General features: G+C 35.1%; 1 protein-coding gene across 10 annotated transcripts in view; it reads left to right on the top strand.

Annotated features, from left to right (window-relative positions):
- DMD (dystrophin) overlaps positions 1-21941 on the top strand; it is a 1148563-nt gene that overhangs the window by 524630 nt on the left and 601992 nt on the right. For all 10 annotated transcript variants that reach the window (XM_074814589.1, XM_074814586.1, XM_074814591.1 and 7 more), the window contains one exon: positions 5212-5362. In XM_074814589.1, coding sequence (XP_074670690.1) covers positions 5212-5362 — 151 coding nt within the window. The remainder of the gene's footprint in view (positions 1-5211; positions 5363-21941) is intronic.

Raw genomic sequence — 21941 nt, forward strand, 5'->3', positions numbered from 1 at the left:
TTAGTATAGTGATAATCTTTGAAGGAAGAAAAGAACCAATATTTTTATGGCTTAATGTAAATTGCACTGCATATTACCTCAGCAGTTGTCTTTGGTTGCTTTTTTGCTTTCCAGAGGCAAAATAAATCCATTATGTGCTAATGAGAAAAAAGGAAATCGCTCCCTCAAGCCATGCTTAACGCATTCCCTGCTGGAGTGGCAGTGCATATACAAAATATCAGTCCAGTGTACCAGTTGTTTTTCACTTGTCAACACTGACATACTCAAGTTAGAGGAATAAGGCTACCTTACTAATTGTCAGAGCTCAGGTACAATGCTTATGCCCTTTGCAATGTATACAAATCACACATTCTAGTCTGGAGCCCGTACAGATCCTAATGCTTGACTTCATTGTGCCTGCTTGTATCTTCTTATTGAGCATGTACCAAGAAAAACAGGAGAGGACACATCAAAGAGGAACTACTGCCCAAATATCGGTCAGTCACCTACTATCCACACTGTTTTCAATTATGCCCGTCAAAGGGAAAGGGATTAAGTAGATGAAGATACAGATGAATGGATACACTGGGTTTTTTTAGCTCAATGACTTGTCTCTGACAGCAAACAAGGGTGGATCCCTAGGTAAGAGTACACAAATCACAAGGCTTTCCTAACCTCCAAGTTGTGTGCTTGAGGATTCCTGTGGCAGCCATAGTCTTTCTGAGTTTTCATAGTTCGCAGAGCATTGCTGTTTTATGAATTCACTTATAAATTTTTGCCATCTACATTCTGTTGTGACAAATCTTCAGCAATTTAACTGTTCAATGTCTGTAGCTAACCAGCCTTCTCCTTTTGTGGGTTTTGAATTTGCCACCTGGTAACAGGATTGCAAAGGGTAAAACAAACAAACAAAAGCCTCTTTGCTTTTAAATTTTAAAAAGCTATTTGAAGTAGTACTGTGTGTAAAAGGACGGAAGACACAGATTTAGAAGGGGAAGTTCTCATTTAGGTATACCCAGGAGGGGTGTCCCATAACACACAGTGTGAGCTTGAAGCTGCACGGTGATTCACCCCCCATTTCGAATGGACCTGCACCTGCCACTGCAGCAACAGCTGCATTTTCTCTTATCATTGTAACAGTATTTAAGTACAGTTAATCACTGAAAGAGCATTGAATTTTAGTGGATTTGCCTGTCCATAAATTTCCTTTGTTTTTTACTGATGCCTAATATCGATTTATAATTATTATATTGAGAGTAACAAGTTTTTTTAAGACATGAGCAATAAGTGCTAGTATTTAAACCTGCAAGTTTTAAATTTACTTATCTTCTCACTGCAACTTTTTTCTTTGCTTCTCCTTGCAACTCTTATCAGCCAAAGCAAAGGGAGGAAGAATGGGGAGTGATGGGAGATTCAATTTGCAAGTTCTGGAATGCAAATTCAGTGATACTAATATCAACCCCTACTGAATTTTTGCATTTAAGCTGCTGATAAACTTCCTCATGCTGAGAAGAGTAATTTCATTTTGTGAGGAACAGGAGGAAAGCTGTTTTAATGTAGTGCCCAAAATGAGAAACCATACTGGACTAAAAGAAATGGATTTTAACTTTTATCATCTAGGTGGTTTTTTTTAAAGGTAAAATAAGATTTTTCCGTGTAATTCAGAAAAGGGTGTTAAAAAATATTTTAATGTGCTTTTCAGTTAAGGTTTGACTAGTTTTGAAAAATAAAATATAAGTGTGATAAATGATCACAATCATTTTAATAAATAAGTTAGGTGACTACGATTTTTAACTGGATCAATAGCCTGTTTGCTTACAATATTGCTAAGAAATGCAACACACATGACAGAGTGTAACAACTCCTGTGTTCATCTGTAGCTAAGCAGAGAGGTCATAAACATTAACTAGGAATCTAACTGTATTTCTTTGAACATAATTTAAACATATATGATTTTTACTGTGATTGTGGTCAGGTTTTGTAACAGCAATGAAAAGTAGAACCACATTCAAGCCTGTGATTTGAAAACTGTGAAGTCTCTAGTTGGCATTGCTTGATAAAGAGAGAAGAATGCAAAGGACACAACTGATAGGGCAAAGGTGGAAACAAATACCTAGCCATCTCAAGAGGGTTGTACTATACAAAGGGAAGAGATCATAGAAGCAAGTTACAGTGGTGTAAGATGTTATAGCAGTGTAGATGTTTGATTCCCATAACAGTTTTTTTGTAAAATGTGTTTTCAAATGATACTTTTCCCTAATGTATTCAACAATAATATTTTGAGTGCATGATCTGTGCTTATTCTTGAAAGATGTTTTGTAGTACTCATTTTGATGCCTCAACAACAGTATTCCACCAACTGCTACTGTGTAGAAACTTCTATAAATCTCTGTATCTATTTTTCATTCTAAAATAGGCACAAGTTTTGTGCACTGATTATTTTGTGTTTGGTCTCCTAACAGTTTCTTAGAAGGTTGATACTGAGTTCCAAAATAAAATCTGAAAGAATGCTATTTAAATAACAGCTTCACAGTGTACTAAAAACTTACTACAGCTTGAATTTATAGGGAACAAAGAGACATATGTCAGCTTCTGTGGGAAGTTGTCAGCCCATAAAAGATTAGAGGAGTCCTTCCATAACTACTGTTTGATCTTTAAGTCTTTTTTTTTCTTAAATATTTTTTAGTTTTAACTAGTAAGTTTCTGTATTTCGAATGTTATGACATATTGTTTTGTCCCAGGATGCATCTTTCTCCATCTTTATCTGTCATCACTATTAACAGCGTGACCAATCATTGGTCAGTCAGCTGAGCTCTGACACCTTCTTTGCTCTGGCTTTATCAGACATGCAGTCATATTAAAATAAAGATTACCTGATCTGTTCTGATAGTTTGTCTGTGTCCATTTCCAATGAAATTTACTGAACACGTCGTTTATTAGAATGGTTTAGACTGCATAGGACTAAGCAGTAACTATTCTCTTTTAAATAAATAAAGATTCTGGTGTTTAGCAGCTATTAACCTCAGGGCCCATGAATGAAGTTCTGCTTGAAGAACAAAAAGAATTTGTTCACAGACAGTTAGAGGACTACTCTTCAATGCAGAGTTTAGACTCTGGAAAGTCTTCTCTGTTCTTTTAAAATGTGTTTTTAAAAGTTTTAATTAAATAATTATTATTTTCCTGCAGCATTGTATGACCAAACTAGTAGAACTGTATAAGAAATATTTTTATCTTAACTACTTTCTGTGATCAAATGCTTTTTTTTTAAAAAAAAATCATTCTGATAGATTGCTAATTGTGGGGGTTTTCTATGCCTTGTATTTTACCTATCTTATAGTTAATGTAACAGAATAAGTACAAAGTCTCTGTTTCAGTGCTTGCTGGTCCAACTCGATTTTGCATATTATTCATCAAAAGTGACTACCATATGTAGTATGTTAGAAGTGAGAAAACTGCATATTTGTATGGGTATGTTTAGCAAAATAAATCTTCTTTGTCAACCAGAAAAGAAGGTCTAGGGAAAAGCATATCTCTGTATCTGTATGTATATATCTTCTGTAGATGGTTATGAATGGATATAGTGCTATTCAAATTGTATGGTATTAAAAGATTTTAAAATGTGAAAAACTTATATTTTCTTCTAAAAAAAGAAAAAACATCAGTACAATAGAAGAGATGATCTGTATTCCCTGATAGAAGCATGATTTTATTTCATGAATTAAACTCTTTAATATTCAAACAATTATATAGCTTGTCAATACAGAACCAGATTTCTTCCTAGAAAAATAATTGAGCATCTTTGGTTTTATCCTTTAAGTACCCTCTAAAACCTATTATAATCCTGTAAAAGAAGATTATTAAATTGAACAACAGTAGCATGTATAATGATGATCTGCTAACAAAACATTCTAGCTAATCTCTGATCAGTGATCACATTTTGACACCAATCCAGAACATAGGATAACTGAATTCCTTAAAACATAGCCCCCCCCCCCCCCCCCCCCATCCCCAAATTCTGTCTTCATTTCATTTCTTTAGTACTTGGCAGTGGCTAAGGCAAACAGATCTTGAACCAGAAGATTAGTCAGTCTACTCTGGACAAAAACAGATTAGATCTTCCCAAAGTGCCAGAAGTACTTACGTTGTCTTTTATGTAGCAGACTGTAGATTTACAGACGTGGTAGTAATATTTTTCATCCTTGCTTATTGTACAAAACCCTATTTTTTAATATTTTAATTGTATTTCAATCATCCTTGTATTTCAGCATTTTTATTTTTGCATAACTGTCTTTATCAAATACTCAAATTCAAAGTTTAATAAAGGGTCCCTTTACACAATACAAATAGAAATTCCTTCGAAGAGAGTTGCATTTTCTTTGCGATAATAATAAAGGGACATTTGTATCCATTGGTGAGGCAGACAATATGAGTTTCTCTCAGCAAAACTGGAGCAGAATTGCAGTATATGCCTGGGATCCTTTGGGGTAATCTCTCACCACAACAATTTCCATTAAAAAAAAAAAAAGTCTTTTGCATCTGTATTGGATATAATATTACATTTCATACTTCTACAAAAAAAATCCTTTAATCATAGTGGTATCATGGGACTAAAATTAGGAAGTAAGGATTTAAGAATCTGACTACTGATTTTTCATACTTTGTCTTATGATATGCTAGGTCAGATGCATCACGATCTTTTAAGCTATTTTCCCTTTGAACAGGGATCTAAAAATCATTGTATCGTCCCAACACACAGCCGGTATGTTAGCCAGCAGTGACTGCAGTGTTGATAGCTACAGCAAATTACTGAGGTGTGTTAGGGACCTTTTATCAGCACTGGTGTTTTCTTCATGCTAGAATCTAAATACCTTTACAGATGGGTATACCCACTTACACTGGGGCCTGTGGATGTTGATGTGAGTTACTGTGGGTTAATAAAGTTGTAAACTGAAAACTTGTTTTGACCATGGATTTAATTTGAAACACTGAAAAGGATTAAAAAATTGATAACTGATCTGTGATACATATGGTTAATGATAATTTCACTGTTCAGAAGTACTACCATGTTTCCATTTGATATAACTGTTAGAAATGCTAATACCTGATGCCATCAACATCACACTAAATTTAACCTGAGACATCCAGCATTATTCTTTTTCTTTATTTTTTTTTCCTGTAGTCAATAAATAACATATCAATAGATAATTATTTAATCTCCTTTTATACTTGCAGACGGTTTGACAAATCTTTGGAAAAGTGGCGGCTTTTCCATTGTGACCTGAAGAGCTTTAATCATTGGCTAACTGAAACTGAAGAGAAGCTGTCGAGAGCACAGATAGAGGGTGGAGACATGGGTCATATGAAAACCAAACAGTTTCTCCAGGTATGATTTGATTAAGCCATTTCTGGTTTTTCTGCAGTGATTAGAAATTTGCAGGTCTGGGTATTCTGTATAGTTTTGCAGTTCATTTAAGGAGGATTTCTAGTGTTGAGTAGACAGTGGCAATTTTGGTCAGATATTTTTGCTGTCCTTGTTAACTAAGAATTTTCACTAGTTCATTTTAAAATATGTTTTTAAAAGAAGTAAAATATAGGATAACATGGTATATTGTGGTACTTCCATGGTTACATATTTGGTCTTTATTTAAAGTGCTCATTAATTCCCATTTGATACTTATGCCCAGTAGAAGTATCAGACTTAATTTTGAAATCTTGTGGAAGAAATGTGATTAACCATTGAGCTTTACAAGAGATATTCCATGAACTCGATATTCCTTGCAAGTATTGCTTATTTTGCCTGTTTCATGTTTTAATCAAAGAACCTTGAGGATGCCTTTTGTGAAATGCAGTGTGACAGAATAGTCACTTAGTTCCTATGTGTCCAGTTCCAATTTGTATGCTTTTCATCTTGCAAGCTCTTTGAGTATCATAAGGAAAATAATAACTCTAGTTTCTTGGTAGTTTATTTCATTTCCCTTTTGTATGATTGAAATGGTAATGGGTATGAAGAATTAATTCTAAACTGATGTTTTGCAAGTTGATAGGTTCAGCTGAATAACATGGCTTGACTAAGCTCTGTATTTGTGTTATAAATTATTACCTGTGCATAAGAAAAAAATTCTGTTAAGCTAATCGGCATTTGTACATTTGAATTGCTGAATTGAATTACTGTATTTCAGGTTGAAAGAAGTTAGGTCTATCTAATATTAAAGGTACAGTTTTGTCTTGAATGCAACACTAATCTACATTTTGGCCTACAGTTGAAAAAATATCTCATGTCTTTTGAATTTTAATATTTAAAGTCACCTTTTTAAGATTTAGGCTGCTATTTCTTGACTGTAAAACTGCTGAACTGAAAAGGAAACCAAAACATACAGTGCAAGTATAAAAAAAAGATATAACTCTTAAGTAATACGTTAAGCTGAAGTAGTTAAAATAGCAGGTAAATATTTTTCTGCAAATGACTATCAATGCTTTGAACACTAAAAAGTCTAAGATCTTGCTGACAAAATAGAATGTCATCAAGGAATTAAAGATGCTTTTTCTTGGGTATGTAATAGGTAGCAGAGCTTGTGTATTTCCACTGAAATTTCGTCTCCCATTCTCCGTCCCGCAGTTTTAAGCATTTTTTTGAAAAACATAGAAAATAATAAAGTAAGACATTAATATCTATGTGATGAATAATAATATAGCATCACAAAGCCTTACTCTTTCTTCTTTGCTTTGCCTCTGCTCCATCACCCTTCTCAGCACTATTCTGGTATCCTTGAGCAGCTTCAAATGAGCACTTAGAAAAAAAAATGGATCCATGGAAAAAGTGTTTGTCTCCTTTTTTCTAACCCCTTTCTAAAACAATATTTTATCTCTGAGAAGAGGTTGATTTTTGAGAGTCCCCAGAACAAGGTAAGATGTATCATAGATGTTTACCGGTGTGTAGCACATTTCACAGTCCCAACAGATTAGAAATATTATTTTATTGTCATCATTGAGAAAGAAGTTCATACTGAATTGAACATCACACTGAAAGACCCTGAGATAATGCCTCATTATGCAGAAGCTTAGATTTCAGTGTAGAACAAGACTCCTTCTGTTTTATATTTCCCTTTGACTGAGCCTCCTTCTCATCTGTTATCGATTTGTTATTTTCTTATGGAATATATGAGAACATTTTGAACATATGTCTTCCGAATGGATTTCTACCAAGATTTTATTTTTGCAGTCCATCAAGCTTTTTCTTTATTCCTTTTTCCCTTGTGTTAGAAAGCTCAGGAACTCACGAATTTGTCTCTCGAACATTTCATTTAGTTCAGTACAACAGACAAAACTACCTTTCTAATGAAAAGTTACATGGTGTGAAAATATTACACCTAACCTCAAGAATGCAGAGCCAATGTTAGTTATCATTTATTTGTGAAAGAATGTTTTGTCTGAAGTTGCATTGTTCCCATTCTCTTCATTGGTTCTTTATTTTGCTGGGTCTTGTTTGAAAAGTAATAGGCTTCAGCGAGGCTGACAGTAGAGATCATTAGAATTTCCGTTAGGTAAACAGTTAAAACAGCTGAGGATTTTGATTTACTAGATTAGCAACTTGTTTTATTAATGAGATCATGCTGCTTAGTGAACCATATGCAGAATTAACGGGATTTGTTTGAAAATGCTTTCACAAGCAAGTGAATAGTCTTGTTTTCGACAAGGAACTGTTTTAGAAAAAAATTATACAAAACATTTAGATGTGTAATACTATTCCTAGGTAGGACTACTTTGGAAAAGTAAAGATTAATGTGTTCATTAACATTCAGAAAATACATAGAGTCAAATGTTAACGTAAAGTGAAACAGTCAACAGTATGATTAGGTGGTTATGTTAATATAGGTTTAGAGGTAATTATGTTCTTTTAGGTGTTTTTGGGGAGGGGAGGTGTGTTCCTTTTTGCTGCACAATGGCATGATGTTAAACAACATTTATGCATTATATATAATGTGAACAAAACCTAATAACAGAATTGCTTCATTTCAGGTCATGAATATTTAAATACTCTTATTGTGAATTTTTCAGTGAGACTTCCTGAGAGCAGAACTTGTGGCGTTGAAAAGAAATATTACATTTCAGTTTTTAAGAAATTGTAATTGACTTCTTTTATGATTAGGAGACACAGGATTTAAAAGGATGTTTTACAGATAGCACATCATATAATCCCTTTAAAACATATCGAACTCTGTCTTGAAAGTAGTTAAAGATTTTTTTTTTGCTCTCATTGTTCTGACTGAAAGGTTTTTCTGTCTCTTCACTCCTTTATGCTTGGTGACTTTAACTTCTTCAAGTTCCTGCATTTGCACTTAGTTTATTTATTTGTGTGCCAAGACTAAGTTGTAGTTGAGTTTTATCTACTCCATGATGTTTATCTCCTTCCGTTCTCATAGGCTTCAGTCATTTTCCCTATTGGATCTCATTTGGTAAGCTAAAGCCACAGTTTTGTAATCTGCTTTCATATGATAGCTAGACAACTTGACTCTTATTTCCTGTGCGTATTCCTCTTTCTGGAGCATGAGTTCTCAAAATAGCACACTATTATCCAAACTGAAATACCATCCATACCATCATCTGAATAGCTCAGGTGCTGTATTTTATGGTTAGAGCTTACCATGGCCAAGTGTTAGAATATAATTTGTAATCATCTATCTAAAATTTGTTATTTCATTTTCTTTCTTGTGATCTTTCTTGCAGCCCCAATCTACAGTCCATTTCATATGCAATAAAAGTACAGGTTGTACTGGAAATTAATGCCAGGTTAATATGCAGTAAAGAAACAAGAAGGGGGGGGGGGGGGGGGGGGGCACAGGGTGCAGGGGTGGGGGTGTTCATGTGCCATAAATAAATGCTAAAAAGATGAATTCTTCAACAGTTTCAGAACTAGACTGTCAAGTTACATTCCTGAATCATTACTCAGAATTTAAAAATAGTATTCTTATTTTAAAAATATAGAACATCCAGAATATTTGTTCTTTACACTGGTATTAAGAATTGCTCAGAAGTCTATATTTAGTATCCACTTTTGGGTTGCAAGTTTAATTTTATTTTATTTTTTTAAGTGATGTGGTTTTTTTAATAGTAAAATAATTAGGTTCTGGGTCTGAATTTTGAAACAATTTCTTTGTGTTCATGTTGTTCATCTGTAGTGACTGGTCAGTGATGGTTACTTCCCACTAAACAGGCAAGGGCTGGACTTTATTTTCTATAATTGCATTGTTTCAAAAATATTGCTATTATATAATTAATTTATCAAGTATTTACTTTCATTTACAGGCATAAATGTTATGTTTATTTTTTTAAGGTCACAGAGGACTTTAAATGATCAGTAACATTTTGAAATTATTGGATGGTGGCCTTATTTATCATACTCAGCTTTCTGAGAATACTGTGAATATAGAAATTATTTCTGACAGATCTCTCTTAAATTGTTCATACATTCAATTGTCCAGGATTTACATTTTAGATTACTTATCCAAGCCTGCAAAAGGCTTGTGAGTGACTCATGCCTTCTCTAGACCTTCCTTCTACTGCACTGTAATGTCAGAAATGTCAGATTTTTGTCTTGTAGATTTTTAAAGTAAAAAGATACAGAGAATCGAGGCTTCAGTGCTGAAAGCCATGGTCATGCTAATAATTTCTCTCTTTTTTATCTAAATTGGATTATATGGATATTGGTGATTTAATAACCACTAAATTTAAACAGTTCTTTCTGGAACACAGCACAAATGGAATCAGAGTATATCGGAAAAAAGAAGTATTTCAGTGCTTGAGGCCACATATTCTTATACTACAAAAGCAGAGTGGTAAGTGGGTGGATAGTTTACTCTGTTTTCCCCCAAATAGAACTTGTAAAAATACATTTTCTACATAATAGTTGTGGCTTTTAGATTTTGTATTTTAAATTTATTTCCTGCTTTACTGAGTGATAAAGGTTATGCCAGTAATCTCTGATTCTTCTTGTTCCAGTTTGGATTCCATTTGGGTTCAAATGGTTCAATTTTGTTCCACTTGGAACAATTTTGTTCCACCTGTTTCAGTTTTCACTAGTGTAAATAGTAGAAATGTAACAAAATATTCTTTCTGGTCAAAGAGTTGTCTATGATTACTCAATGATTCTACAAGAGAGAGAAAATATAGAATGTGGAATCAATGAAAAAACAATTTAGCATTGTTTTAGAGGAATCTTTAATTAGAATGATTATGGTACATACCACAATGTCCTTCAAATTGAAAGGGCACATCTGGAAGGATATATATCTGGCAGGAATGTATTATTGTTTACTATTTTATTAATACCAAAAGCACACAATCACTTGCTATTATGTTGAAAACAGATTCTGCAGTCTTTTTTTAATTTTTTTATTAACATTCTCTTTACAATTTTACACATCCTTAGTACTTTGACTAAATGTTCTGGACTAAGCACTAAAATGTTCTAAACATGATAGCTAGCCTGCATGAATGCAATCAATTCTTACTTACATATTGACTGGATCATTTATTCAGAGAAGGTTACTGGTTTTCTTTTTACTGAATATCATCCTCTTACCAAACACCTCTGAGTGCAGCATGCTACTGCCCCTAAGAAAGAAAACCTAGACCCAGCGATATCCCATGGATTTCAGGTTTTTGTCCATTATTTCTAAGGCTTCAGTAGAAATGTTTCAAATAATATACATGAGCTCTGCATCAGACACCCAGGCCCTAACTGAGCAAAACACTCCTCTTTGTGGTTTAAGGTCATCTTAAAAACAAATTAATGGGCCTTTCTTGACTGAAGTGTTACAGCAATGGAAAGCCTTCATTTTCAGTTAATAAGGGGAGGACATCACAGTTACCAGTAAAATAATTACTGCTTCTTTCTTATGCCAAGCAAAATATTAAATAATACTGTAATCTTTATATGTAATACATTTCCAGATATATAAAATTCCTAAAAACTTTATTTCACTGTTAAAATATTCCTCACCATTGTTGATATTACTAATGGAATTGATGAAATATCACCAGTTTATCCTCAATTTGTCGTAGAAACATTTTCTTGTCATGTCAAGCTATACAAAGTATTACTTCATAATTATATCAGTTACTTAATTCTCTACTGCACACAGTTCTACATTACTCTTTATTCCTAATTTACTGTATCTTATTAAAAGTTTTTAATTAATTTGTTACTACTGGTAGTGGGACTTTAAAACATCTGAAGGCTATAACAAATAATAGATTTAAAGCTGCATGTGTGGTTCTGCCTACTTTTGCACCATTAGATGACAATTCGTAGTTTATATTTAGGTTTTATTGTAAATCCTGGTATTGTTTATATAGGTAACCAAATTAAATCTTGAAATCTTGTTAAAAAAATAATTAGGATGCATTTTTCAATCATTTCTTTATGAAACTTTTTGAAATAAGTATTAGCACACGTAGATGCATAGTGACATAATTTTTATACATGACAAGAATGAATTAACATGGGTTTTTTTCTCTGTCTTGGAGAAAACAATGGACTGGATCAGTCAAATTTTCTGGTACCTGACTGTAACTGCTTCACTGTTTGGGGGATTCCTCCTCACCAGTTCAAGTGGTTATAGACTACTAGCACATGGGGATCTGGGAAAGAGACTGAGGTTTATACCCATTTCATAAGCATTTTTATGTGTGTATAAAAAATAAAGGAAACAGAAGGTGCAATTTTTTTCATAGTAATGCATTTGTTTTACTTTCAGGGCTAATCTGGACATTTATAATCAGTGACATGTACAGATAATACACACGAGATTCGGCAGATTTATTAATGCTTTTGCCATGGTATAGAGTAGTTAATCTGACCATGTCTTGGAGGTTTGGGGAAATGAGTGACTAAATGAATGACTACTTTGAAGGAGGATAATATTGGTTCTTTTGCTGACAAAATGTTTATCTGGTTTGCTTCCACGAGTCTTTCAAAAGTACATCTCGTATTGCATCAGAGATCACTGTAGTATATGATTAAATCTGTGGGGGTTGATTCATAGATATGAAGATAAGACAAACTTATGAGACTTGAACAGGGTCACTTAACAACTGGTCAACCTGGGAGTCTTTCTAGGTCTTCTGATGTGAATAATTATCCATTAAAAATGCTTACATAAAACAATTGGGGAAAGGTAAGACTCTTGGGGAATAACTTTCTATATATATTAGTTGTATAAATTAGTACTGATAGGTCTTGCTATGGCCCTTTTCAAGGATAACTTTAATAATCTTATTTGTAACCTTTCATCCCAAAACATTTTGCAAAGTCTATCCATCACATACAGCTTTTCATTACCATCTTATTTTAGACTAAAGCCATAAAGTAAAGCCATATGGTAAGCACCCTAAACAAGACAGCAGGTTAATGTTATGTTGCTTTAAAAAGTGAACTGCTTAAAAAAAAACCCAAAACAACTGCATTATAAGAACCTGCATTATGAAAACCTTAATGTTTATGCAGAGCAGACAGCAAAGGATCAGCATCAGTCCTTAAACTGTCTAAAAAAATATTTTAGCTAAATTTTCTTATCCTAACTTTGGAAGTCAATTTTTGGCACGTTGTGGTGAACTGCCTTTTGTCTTTTGCACTTAGGTATTTTACAGTGAGTTCCTTTTTACTGACAGCCTTTATAGGCACCTTTGTGGAGGTGTTTGTTAATGTAAGGAGAGGAGTCAAGGGAGTTAGGTATGAGTTTGACTGGTGATGGGTGGATATTGAAGAATGGAGTATTTTGCTATTTATTGTTCATTTCAGATAAACTTGTTCATTCATTTATTTCTCCAAGGTGCTTTGTTATATAGAGAGACAGAACGTAGCAGGCATGGAAATAGTGGTAACGTGCTTGAGTTGTTTAAATAAAATGTTTACTGCTGCCCTGCAGCAAACTTCTGACATACTTCTTTCCTACTTAATATTTGGATGTGAGATCCATCTCACCAAAACAGGTCCAGAGTAGGCATCTGTATTTGCGCTTGTAATTCTGATCTTCCTTTGTAGACAAAGAAGAAAAATAGAGACTTCTGGGGCGAAGCTCAGCTGACTTTTCTGAGATACCCAGAATATATGAAAGTGAACTGTGACTGTGTTGGATGTGTTAACTTCTCAAAAAAAAAAAGAATTAATATTTTATTGGTAAATTTTTTTTAGTTGTTTGAGGTTTTTTTAAAGAAAAGATGAGCAGTTATGAAAACATAAGAACCTGAAAATATTTAAGAATGAATTTACTTCAGGTGTGCTTCTTCCTCCCTTGAATTCATAGTTCATCAGGTTTTGAATATTCAGGGATTATGAGTACTAGTGAACCAGCACTGATGCTAGCCAGAATGTATTACAAAGTAGTGTGTTCATGCTGAAGTAAATATATTTTCATAATTGGACTAGACATTTTGCCACAGTACAAAGATAAAACTCACTGAATGATTCACTGCATGTAGTAGAAGAGAATAAAAATATTTAAATGAATTGTATTTCCAGTGTGTTCTGTGAACACTAGAAGTATTGAAGCTAGAATTCCTAGGGTTTTGTGTTTTGTAGTTATCTGTAAATTCCAGTTGAAATATTTTCCACAGTGGGGGGCTTTAGAAGGTGTTTATTTTTTGTGTGAATTCTCAGCTGTTTACTAAGGTCTACACAGCATACCTGTTTCCCTGTTACTGACCAATACTATCTAGTTTTCTTTATTTTCTTGCCTTTTATTTTCACTTTTTTTTTTTCACTTTTTTTCACTATTTTTTATAATTCTAATCCTCTGTCAAATTTGTTTAAAACTAGTCAGAATATTTAAAACTATGGGGGAAAGTTAGAGTGGAAGACAGACCAACAGATGATTGGAGAGCTCAATCATATAAACTTAAACAAATCAAAGGGAAAACTGGGTTAATTATTTTCCAAAAAGTAGTGTCTTTACAACTATTTGACTTGTTTTGTTAAAGAGTTATCAAATACTTCATTACCAACCATTACTTGTCAGAAAGCATTTTAGATGGAGACTGCTTTCTTTTGTCATGTTTAGAGCTCCCTGAAGAAATCTGTTCTCAGTTTTGTTGCTCGCACCATGCTGTCTTGCAGTTGTGTATGCAATTACTTTTCTTTCTAAAACTAAAAACTAAAAAAGAAAAAAATCACGTTATTTCAATATGGCAGAATTTCAGGACATTAGATATTTATAATAGACACAGTTTGATCTCAATCTTTTTTTTTTTTTTTTTCTGTTATACTTCTACAGGCAGCAAATATTATATTACCTAATTACTCTTCTAAAAAATGAACACAATACAGATAATGCTGTAACTTCTCACTCAAAATCTAAGCTTGCAGTGGATGAAAAAAACCCCTATGAAGAGTACACAATTTTTTAAATCTGTTTGATGTTTCACAATGAAAGCGAGACTACTACAGAAAAAAATCTTTTATTTTATAGATCTAAGTATTTTGCATTTGCTGAATATCTTTTAAATTCAAACAATAATTCTGCCTTGATTCTGATTAATAGGAAAAATAAATATGTTCTTTTGCCACACATACTCAGACTGTTTAAAAGCTTCAATTTTTATTGAATGATTTAAGGATGTGTAATGACTTGTGTGGCAAATTCCAGTTTATTCATTGACTGGAACAAGAATATAATAGACTGTTGTACTCATCATCTGACTATATTAAATTTGAGATGTACATCTCTCAGAATTTTGCTGATTTCAGAGTGGTTTCTTGAGTTTTGTTTTGTTTTGTTTTCTAAAGAAGGCAGCAAACCCTTACAGTACCTTAGTCTATTGTGGTGGTTTAGCCCCTGCCGGGGTCTGAGACCACGCAGCCGCTGCCCCTCCCCCACAAAGGGAGTGAAATACAAAGCCCCAAGACTGAAATAAGGAAAGGTTTAATACAACAGTGCAATAGCAACACAACAAACAACAACAATAACAATAACAGTAATAGTGATAGCAATGAACAGAGCAAAATAGCTACCAAATACAGCAGTGGGAAGCACGATGTACAAAACCACGAGTGCACCGCGCTCCCGCCAGGAAAATGTGACCTGCCAGGATGTGACATAAGCATGGTATCTGAATAACCCGGCTAGAGCTCCCCCCCACTGCTGGGGAAACTTAACCCTATCCTGGTTAAACCAGGACATCTATACAGGATACTCCTGTTAAAAAATACTAGGAGAAGGGAAAGAAGAAATGAAAGAGGGCGTATTTTGAGCGGCTTTTCCATTATACAGTTATTACATTAGGATGGTAAATATCTACCAGTTTCACAGTATAGTGAGGTGTCTCACCATATCCCCTCAAAAGTGGACAGTTAAAATCTGTTATTATTTGTCATTTTTGTGGAAAAGTAGTATAAGAGGAAATTTATAGAGGAGATGTACTGAAACTGGGCAAGGTTCAGCTATTGGGGTGCTATTAGAAGTAAAATCAAAATATTCAGAAAACAATTTGGTTATGTAATAAGAATGTTGCTGAATTGCAGGGTCCTGAGATGAGCAGAGGGCTCTCTGAATGTTAATTACCCATTAGTGTGGTGGAAATGGAAACTGTTATTCACCTGTGTTATGTAAGACAGTTCATACAAGTTTTGTTTTACTGAAAGCTGGAAATAGATGTTGATTCTTTAATATAAGTTAGGTGATCAGTTTTATTTATTTATTTTTCATGATTTATTGGCACTGGATAACTACGTTCTATTGCCTTCCATAGCAAGACAAGGTGGTTTGCTGTTCCCTCTTAGTGGCTAGACTCTAAGAACATACTAAAGCCAGCTACTGTTTTTCTGCTAAAATATCTAGCTATTTATGTCTCATTATGAAGCTCATCCTGTGTCCCATGGTTCAGCCCTTACAGACGTCTCAAATGAAAACCAAATACTGTTCCATTTGTCCAGCCTTTGTGGAGTCATTAGATCACAGTTTATTTCTGGAGACTGTTAGATAAACTAAAAATTCTGATCACAAAAATTTTATTTCTGTACTTTTGCAATAACCATGACACCTATCTGAACTGGTTTGCACAAGATATTTTTCCTTTAGCAGTTGTTTTTAATATCTGAAATGGAAAAGATCTGTTCTCTACACTAGATGTAAATCATTGAGTTTAATGGGAGTGTTTGCTAATAAGTGTTTATGTAATACTTTTAGTACTGCTATTTTAGTAAATTGACACCTTTTAAGAAAAAACACAACTAGGGGTATTTTGTTATAAATGTGCCTGAGGCTGAAAACAGTATGAGAGACTTTTGCTTGTGCCTTCAAAGGCAAAATCCTTTTTGGAGGAAACTTAAAAAAAAAAAAAAAAAAAAAAAAAAAAGAGCAATCTCATTTAGTATCAGATCAGAATCTTTCCAGAGAGCAAGATTCTTTCTAAATTCAGATAAACCATTCAAGAGCTTTTTGTCTTTAAATAATCTACCGGACTCCTTAGCGCACATTAAAATCTGTTCTGAATGAATATTTGGTAGCTCTTGTATAAGAGTAGAGTAGGTCTCAGGAACCACTCTGATAACACAAAGTACTATTGTGTTTTCTATTAGATTATAAAGGCTTCAGGACAAGGAGTATTTGTCTGTAATTGCACATTGTCTGGTGCAGTGGGGCTTTAGTTTTAGCTGGGCTTTCTCTCAAGAGCTCAGAACTAGAATCACACTGGTTGTAAGCATCGCATTTGTGATCAATACAGAACAAAGAGTTTAGGAGAAGATAGTGATTGTGATTAGTTTTAATGATTTTGTGATTTATCTTGATGATTTTAGAATACTGTCAAAACTGCATACTTCAGTTAAAGTGGATAATCTAGCATACTGGACATATAGGATGTATTATTTATGTACTGTTTTGATTTTTGGAAGACATAGCAATCTCATTTATTGTGACTGACAATGTCTTTTCTGAGTCTTTTGTCAGCCCTTACACTACTAGTGAGTATTATAGGATTTAGAGACGCAGAGCAACTCAGGCACCTAGGAAGGTATCTTGTGATATTGCTGCAAGCCTTAGCTGCCTCATATAAAGCCTGCTCTGGCACTTTCTAAATTTACTATCACTACAGTATTTCATTACCTCTTTTGTAACTGTAATGCCTTCAGAAATGCTCCTGTTACACAAGACTGATGATTCTCAAAACCCTTCTCCAACCCTGCTGTAAGCAAAGCTATGTGAGAGTGCTTTTGTGTCTGAATGCTCTGCAGGATGACAACAGAAGTGATTTTGTAAGTTTGAATAATGCAAAGACTTTGCCAAAATATCAAGTCAATTAAATTAGGCTGATAAACTTTGTGTTCATTCGTTTTAAAAAAGAAAGAAATGTAATGACCCAAACTGTACACATTTTGTTTTAAAAATAGTAATAGAAAAGCAATCCAACAGTTAATTCTGCTGACTTGATGTTTTTGCTAGAGGAACTCATGCCTTTGGAGCACAGCAACTTTGACAGTTTGAAAATCTTAAATTATTAATCAGCAGATATCAAATAGAGATAGTGTTTAGTGTAAAGCCAAGAGCTTGTTGTGTTATTGAGGTATTTTTATGTGAAAATTCTGTGGATCTGTTAAAATTAATACTGAAGTTTCTTTTATGATGGACGAGACTAACAAAAAAGGGACTTTATGGTGGACTGCTGTAGCCTTTAAGAAAGTTAGAGAAATAAATGTATTATCCTAATCATCATTTTAGTATAAAAGTGAATCATATAAAAATGAGTACATTTATTGTATCTTTTTTGTTTCTCCAGAATCCTCAAAATTTATGAAATAAACATATTCCAGTTCCATGGAATATGTTTAACATTTCATACTAATAAATAAATATTTGTTATTAAACTGAAAGCTAATGGTTTTAAATGGATACTTGTACTTCATTTATATTTGAATTGCTGGTGACACTATGTCTAGGTTACCATGTTTTTCCGTGATAGAATTCCAGTTTATTTTTAAAACCTACAGGAAACACTAGAATTAAAGCTTTCCATGTTTTTTTTCACATATTCATAGTCCTTGTTTAATTAAAGAAATGAACAGATTTTTCAATACTGTTTTGTGTACAACTAAACCTAATGATTTTGCAGATGACTTGGCATTCCTGACTTTGTCCATCTTTTACAATATCTTTGTACTGTAGGTGCAGAATTTCAGTTACTGCTATATTTGAGCAAAACACAGAGGAAGCATAACCTCCCCATTTTTTTATATGCCTTAAAAGATTTTGTTAACTCCCTTGTCTGTGTCACAATAAAAACTCCAGGCATACTTGATTATTTACTGGTTTTTTTCTGTCCACTATTCTCTTGCTTTCAGATCTTTTTCAGAATTGTTTTTTTTCCATTATAAGAGTCCTCAAGGCTGTGAGCAAGGTTTGCATTCTTTATTCCTAGAGGTAGACCGTACTTTCAATTGTACTGATGCATGTACTGCTTCATTTTCTCTGTGGTTACTAACTGTCTATATTTCTCTACCAGTGATGAGTCCTCCACATTAGTCTTCTATACACTAATCTTCAAATTCTCTAAGAGCTTTATTCTTCATTCAGGGCTGATTTACTCCCCGCCCCCCACCAAAAAAAAAAAAAAAAAACCAACAACAACAACAACAACAACAACAAAAAAATCCAAACCAAACCAAAACAAAACCAAAACCAAAAAAAACCCACAACCAATTTAAAGTAAGAATAGATTGCATGCAGATTTTGAGTTCTCTGAGGCTCCAACAGATTTCCTGAAATCCTTGGAGACCTGTCAACATTAATGCAATGTTTAGTTAAAAAAACATTTCTGTCTATGTGAGTTTTGAGAAACAAAGAAGAACATTAAGAATTTAAAATTAGCAAAGTTAAGATTACTTAATAGATACTAACATTATTTTGATCCTGGAACATCAGTCTGGACTGAGATTAAATTGTAAGCATGCTGCAGTGAAAAGGAGCCAGTAGGAACATTGTTGTACCCTTATTTCCTGAGAAAAGTTATTTTTAAGAGCAAATAGCATCCTTGTCACATTTTCTTTTGATAAATCTAAAAGAATAAGTGGGATGAATTTAAAAATCAGGAAAGGAGGGAGGGCAGAACTGACAACAATGGATATTACTTGGTGGAAGTCATAGTCCTGTTTGCCTTGGGAAATTAGAGAACTAATCTAGTGATAATATTGAATGCTCTTAGTTTGTTTCTTTTCAGTTGATTGGTTTCTAGTCAGCTCTCAACAGACTTTATGCATTTTAAAGACATGATGTTTTCAGGTGTGACTCTTAGGGGTAACTTCAGTCCATTTTCAGAACACAATCTTTGAACAAAACTTTTGTTCTTAGTCCAACCTCTCTAAATAAAAAAATGCATACATCTTATATGTTGACAGATAGACATTATGACTTATGATATATTTTGTCCTGCCTATATGGTTGGATCATTTGCAATAATACTGTTAGTGATTGGGGGAAAAAATAACATTTAGGAATAAAAATCATTTTAATGAAATGTAATTATCTCATGGCTGTTTGGCTTATTTGCAAGTTTTTAAAAGCATCCTAATCTACTTGACTCTCATATTGGTATCTCTGAAAAAAGCATGTGCTTTCTGGCAGCAGGACTGATTATATTGAGCACATGGCAACAGGAAAAAAGCAAAAGATAAGCTTAGTGAAGTTACTGTGAATACATAAACAGGTCAAATTTTACAATTAATGGAAAGACAGCAAGTGAAGTTATGTTCAGTATGATCTCATTAAAAAAATGGTTTTGAACTATGTTATAATATGATGGACTCATTGAGAGAGCTTTAAACTAGATTTGAAGGGGGAAGGGGACAAAACTGGAACTCCCAGACATAAGCCCCAGGGTAGATTACCAGAGTTTGTGGGATGTTGTGCCAGTGACAACCCTCACCCTACCATCTCAGTGGAGGCAAGGGATGGAGACATGCAGCACAACAAAGATGCAGGGGATACTGATGGATCAATAACTGTGGTAACATCTGTGAAAGGTCAGGTCGGACTTCAGACCTCTAAATGCAAAAAGATGCTGGGGACATCAGCCCATCTAAAGTGCATCTATACCAATCCACCCAGCATGGGTAACAAACAGGAGGAGCTTGAAGCCATGATGAAACAGGAAATTTATGATGTAGTGGCTACAGAAACATAGTGGGATGTCTCCCATGACTAGAGTACACCAATTGATGACTAGAAGCACTTTGGGAAGGATAGAGAAGGAAGGAGAGGCAGTGGGGTGGTGCTCTATGTTAGGGACTGTTATGATTGCTTTGAGTACAAGTGTAGTGAAGACAGGGTGGAGTGTCTTTGTGTTAGAATCAGGGGGAAGGCCAACAGGGCAAATGTTGTAGTAGGAGTCTACTATAGGCCACCCACCCAGGACAGAGAGGTGGATGAAATATTCTATAGGCACTTAGGAGATATCTCACGATCACTTGCCCTTGTTCTTGTGGGAGAATTTAACTTCCCAGACATCTGCTGGGAATACAACACAGCAGAGCGGGACCAATCCAAGAGATTCCTGGAATGTGTGGGAGATAACTTCCTGACACAGCTGGTGAGTGAACCGACCAGAGAAGGTGAACTGCTGGATCTCCTCTTTGTGAACAGAGAAGGACTGGTGTGTGATGTGGTGGTTGCAGGCTGACTAGGGTACAGGGATAATGAAATAATAGAGTTCTCTATTCTTAGAGAGGCCAGGAGAGGGGGCAGCAGAACTGACATCCTGGACTTCCAAAGAGCTGATTTAGTCTTGTTTAGACACCTGCTTGACAGAATACCTTGGGAGACAGTCCTGAAGGGTATAGGGGTCCAGGAAGGCTGGGCACTCTTTAAGAAGGAAGTCTTAATGGCACGGGAACAGGCGGTCCCCAGGTGCTGTAAGAGAAGCCAGCAGCAGAGAAGACCACCCTGGCTAAACAGGGAGCTTTGGCTGCAACTCAGGGAGAAAAGGAGAGTTTACGGCCGTTGGAAGAAGGGGCTAGCCACTCACAATGATTACAAAGATGCTGTGAGGCTATACATGGCAGAAATCAGGAGGTCTAAAGCCCAGCTAGAAATTAATCTGGCTTCAGCAGTCAAGGATAACAAAAAATGTTTCTATAAGTATGTCAACAGCAAAAGAAAGACCAGGGAGAGCCTCCATCCCCTGCTAGACACAGAAGGAAACATGGTAACAAGTGATGAGGGAAAGGCTGAGGTGCTTAATGCCTTCTTTGCCTCAGTCTTTAACAGCAAGACTAGTTGTACTGAGGGAATCCAGCCTCCTCAGCCAGAAGACAGAGACTGGGAGAACGACCCTCCCACAATCCAGGAGGAGATAGTCAGTGACCTACTGCATCACATAGACATACACAAGTCTATGGGACCGGACGAGATACACCCGAGGGTGCTGAAGGAGCTGGCTGGGCTGCTCGCCAAGCCGCTTTCCAGCATTTACCAGCAGTCCTGGCTGACCGGGGAGGTCCCGACAAATTGGAAATGGGCCAATGTGACACCCATATATAAGAAGGGTCAGAAGGATGATCCAGGAAATTACAGGTGTGTCAGCTTGACGTCGGTGCCCATGAAGCTGATGGAGCAGCTCATCCTGAGTACCATCATACAACATATGTGGGACCACCAGATGATCAGGACCAGTCAACATGGGTTTATGAAAGGCAGGTCCTGCTTGACAAACCTGATCTCCTTCTACAACAGGGCGACCTGCTTATTGGATGAGGGAAAGGCTGTCGATGTTGTCTACCTTCACTTTAGTAATGCCTTTGACACCATTTCCCACAGCATTCTCCTGACGAAACTGGCTGATCGTGGCTTGGATGAGCACACGCTTTGCTGGGTAAAAAACTGGCTGGATGGCCGGGCCCAAAGAGTTGTGGTGAACGGAGTTAAATCCAGTTGGCGGCCAGTCACGAGTGGTGTCCCCCAGGGCTCGGTTTTGGGGCC

The sequence above is a fragment of the Strix aluco genome, chromosome 2 (assembly GCF_031877795.1).
Source record: "Strix aluco isolate bStrAlu1 chromosome 2, bStrAlu1.hap1, whole genome shotgun sequence".
NCBI lineage: Eukaryota > Metazoa > Chordata > Aves > Strigiformes > Strigidae > Strix > Strix aluco.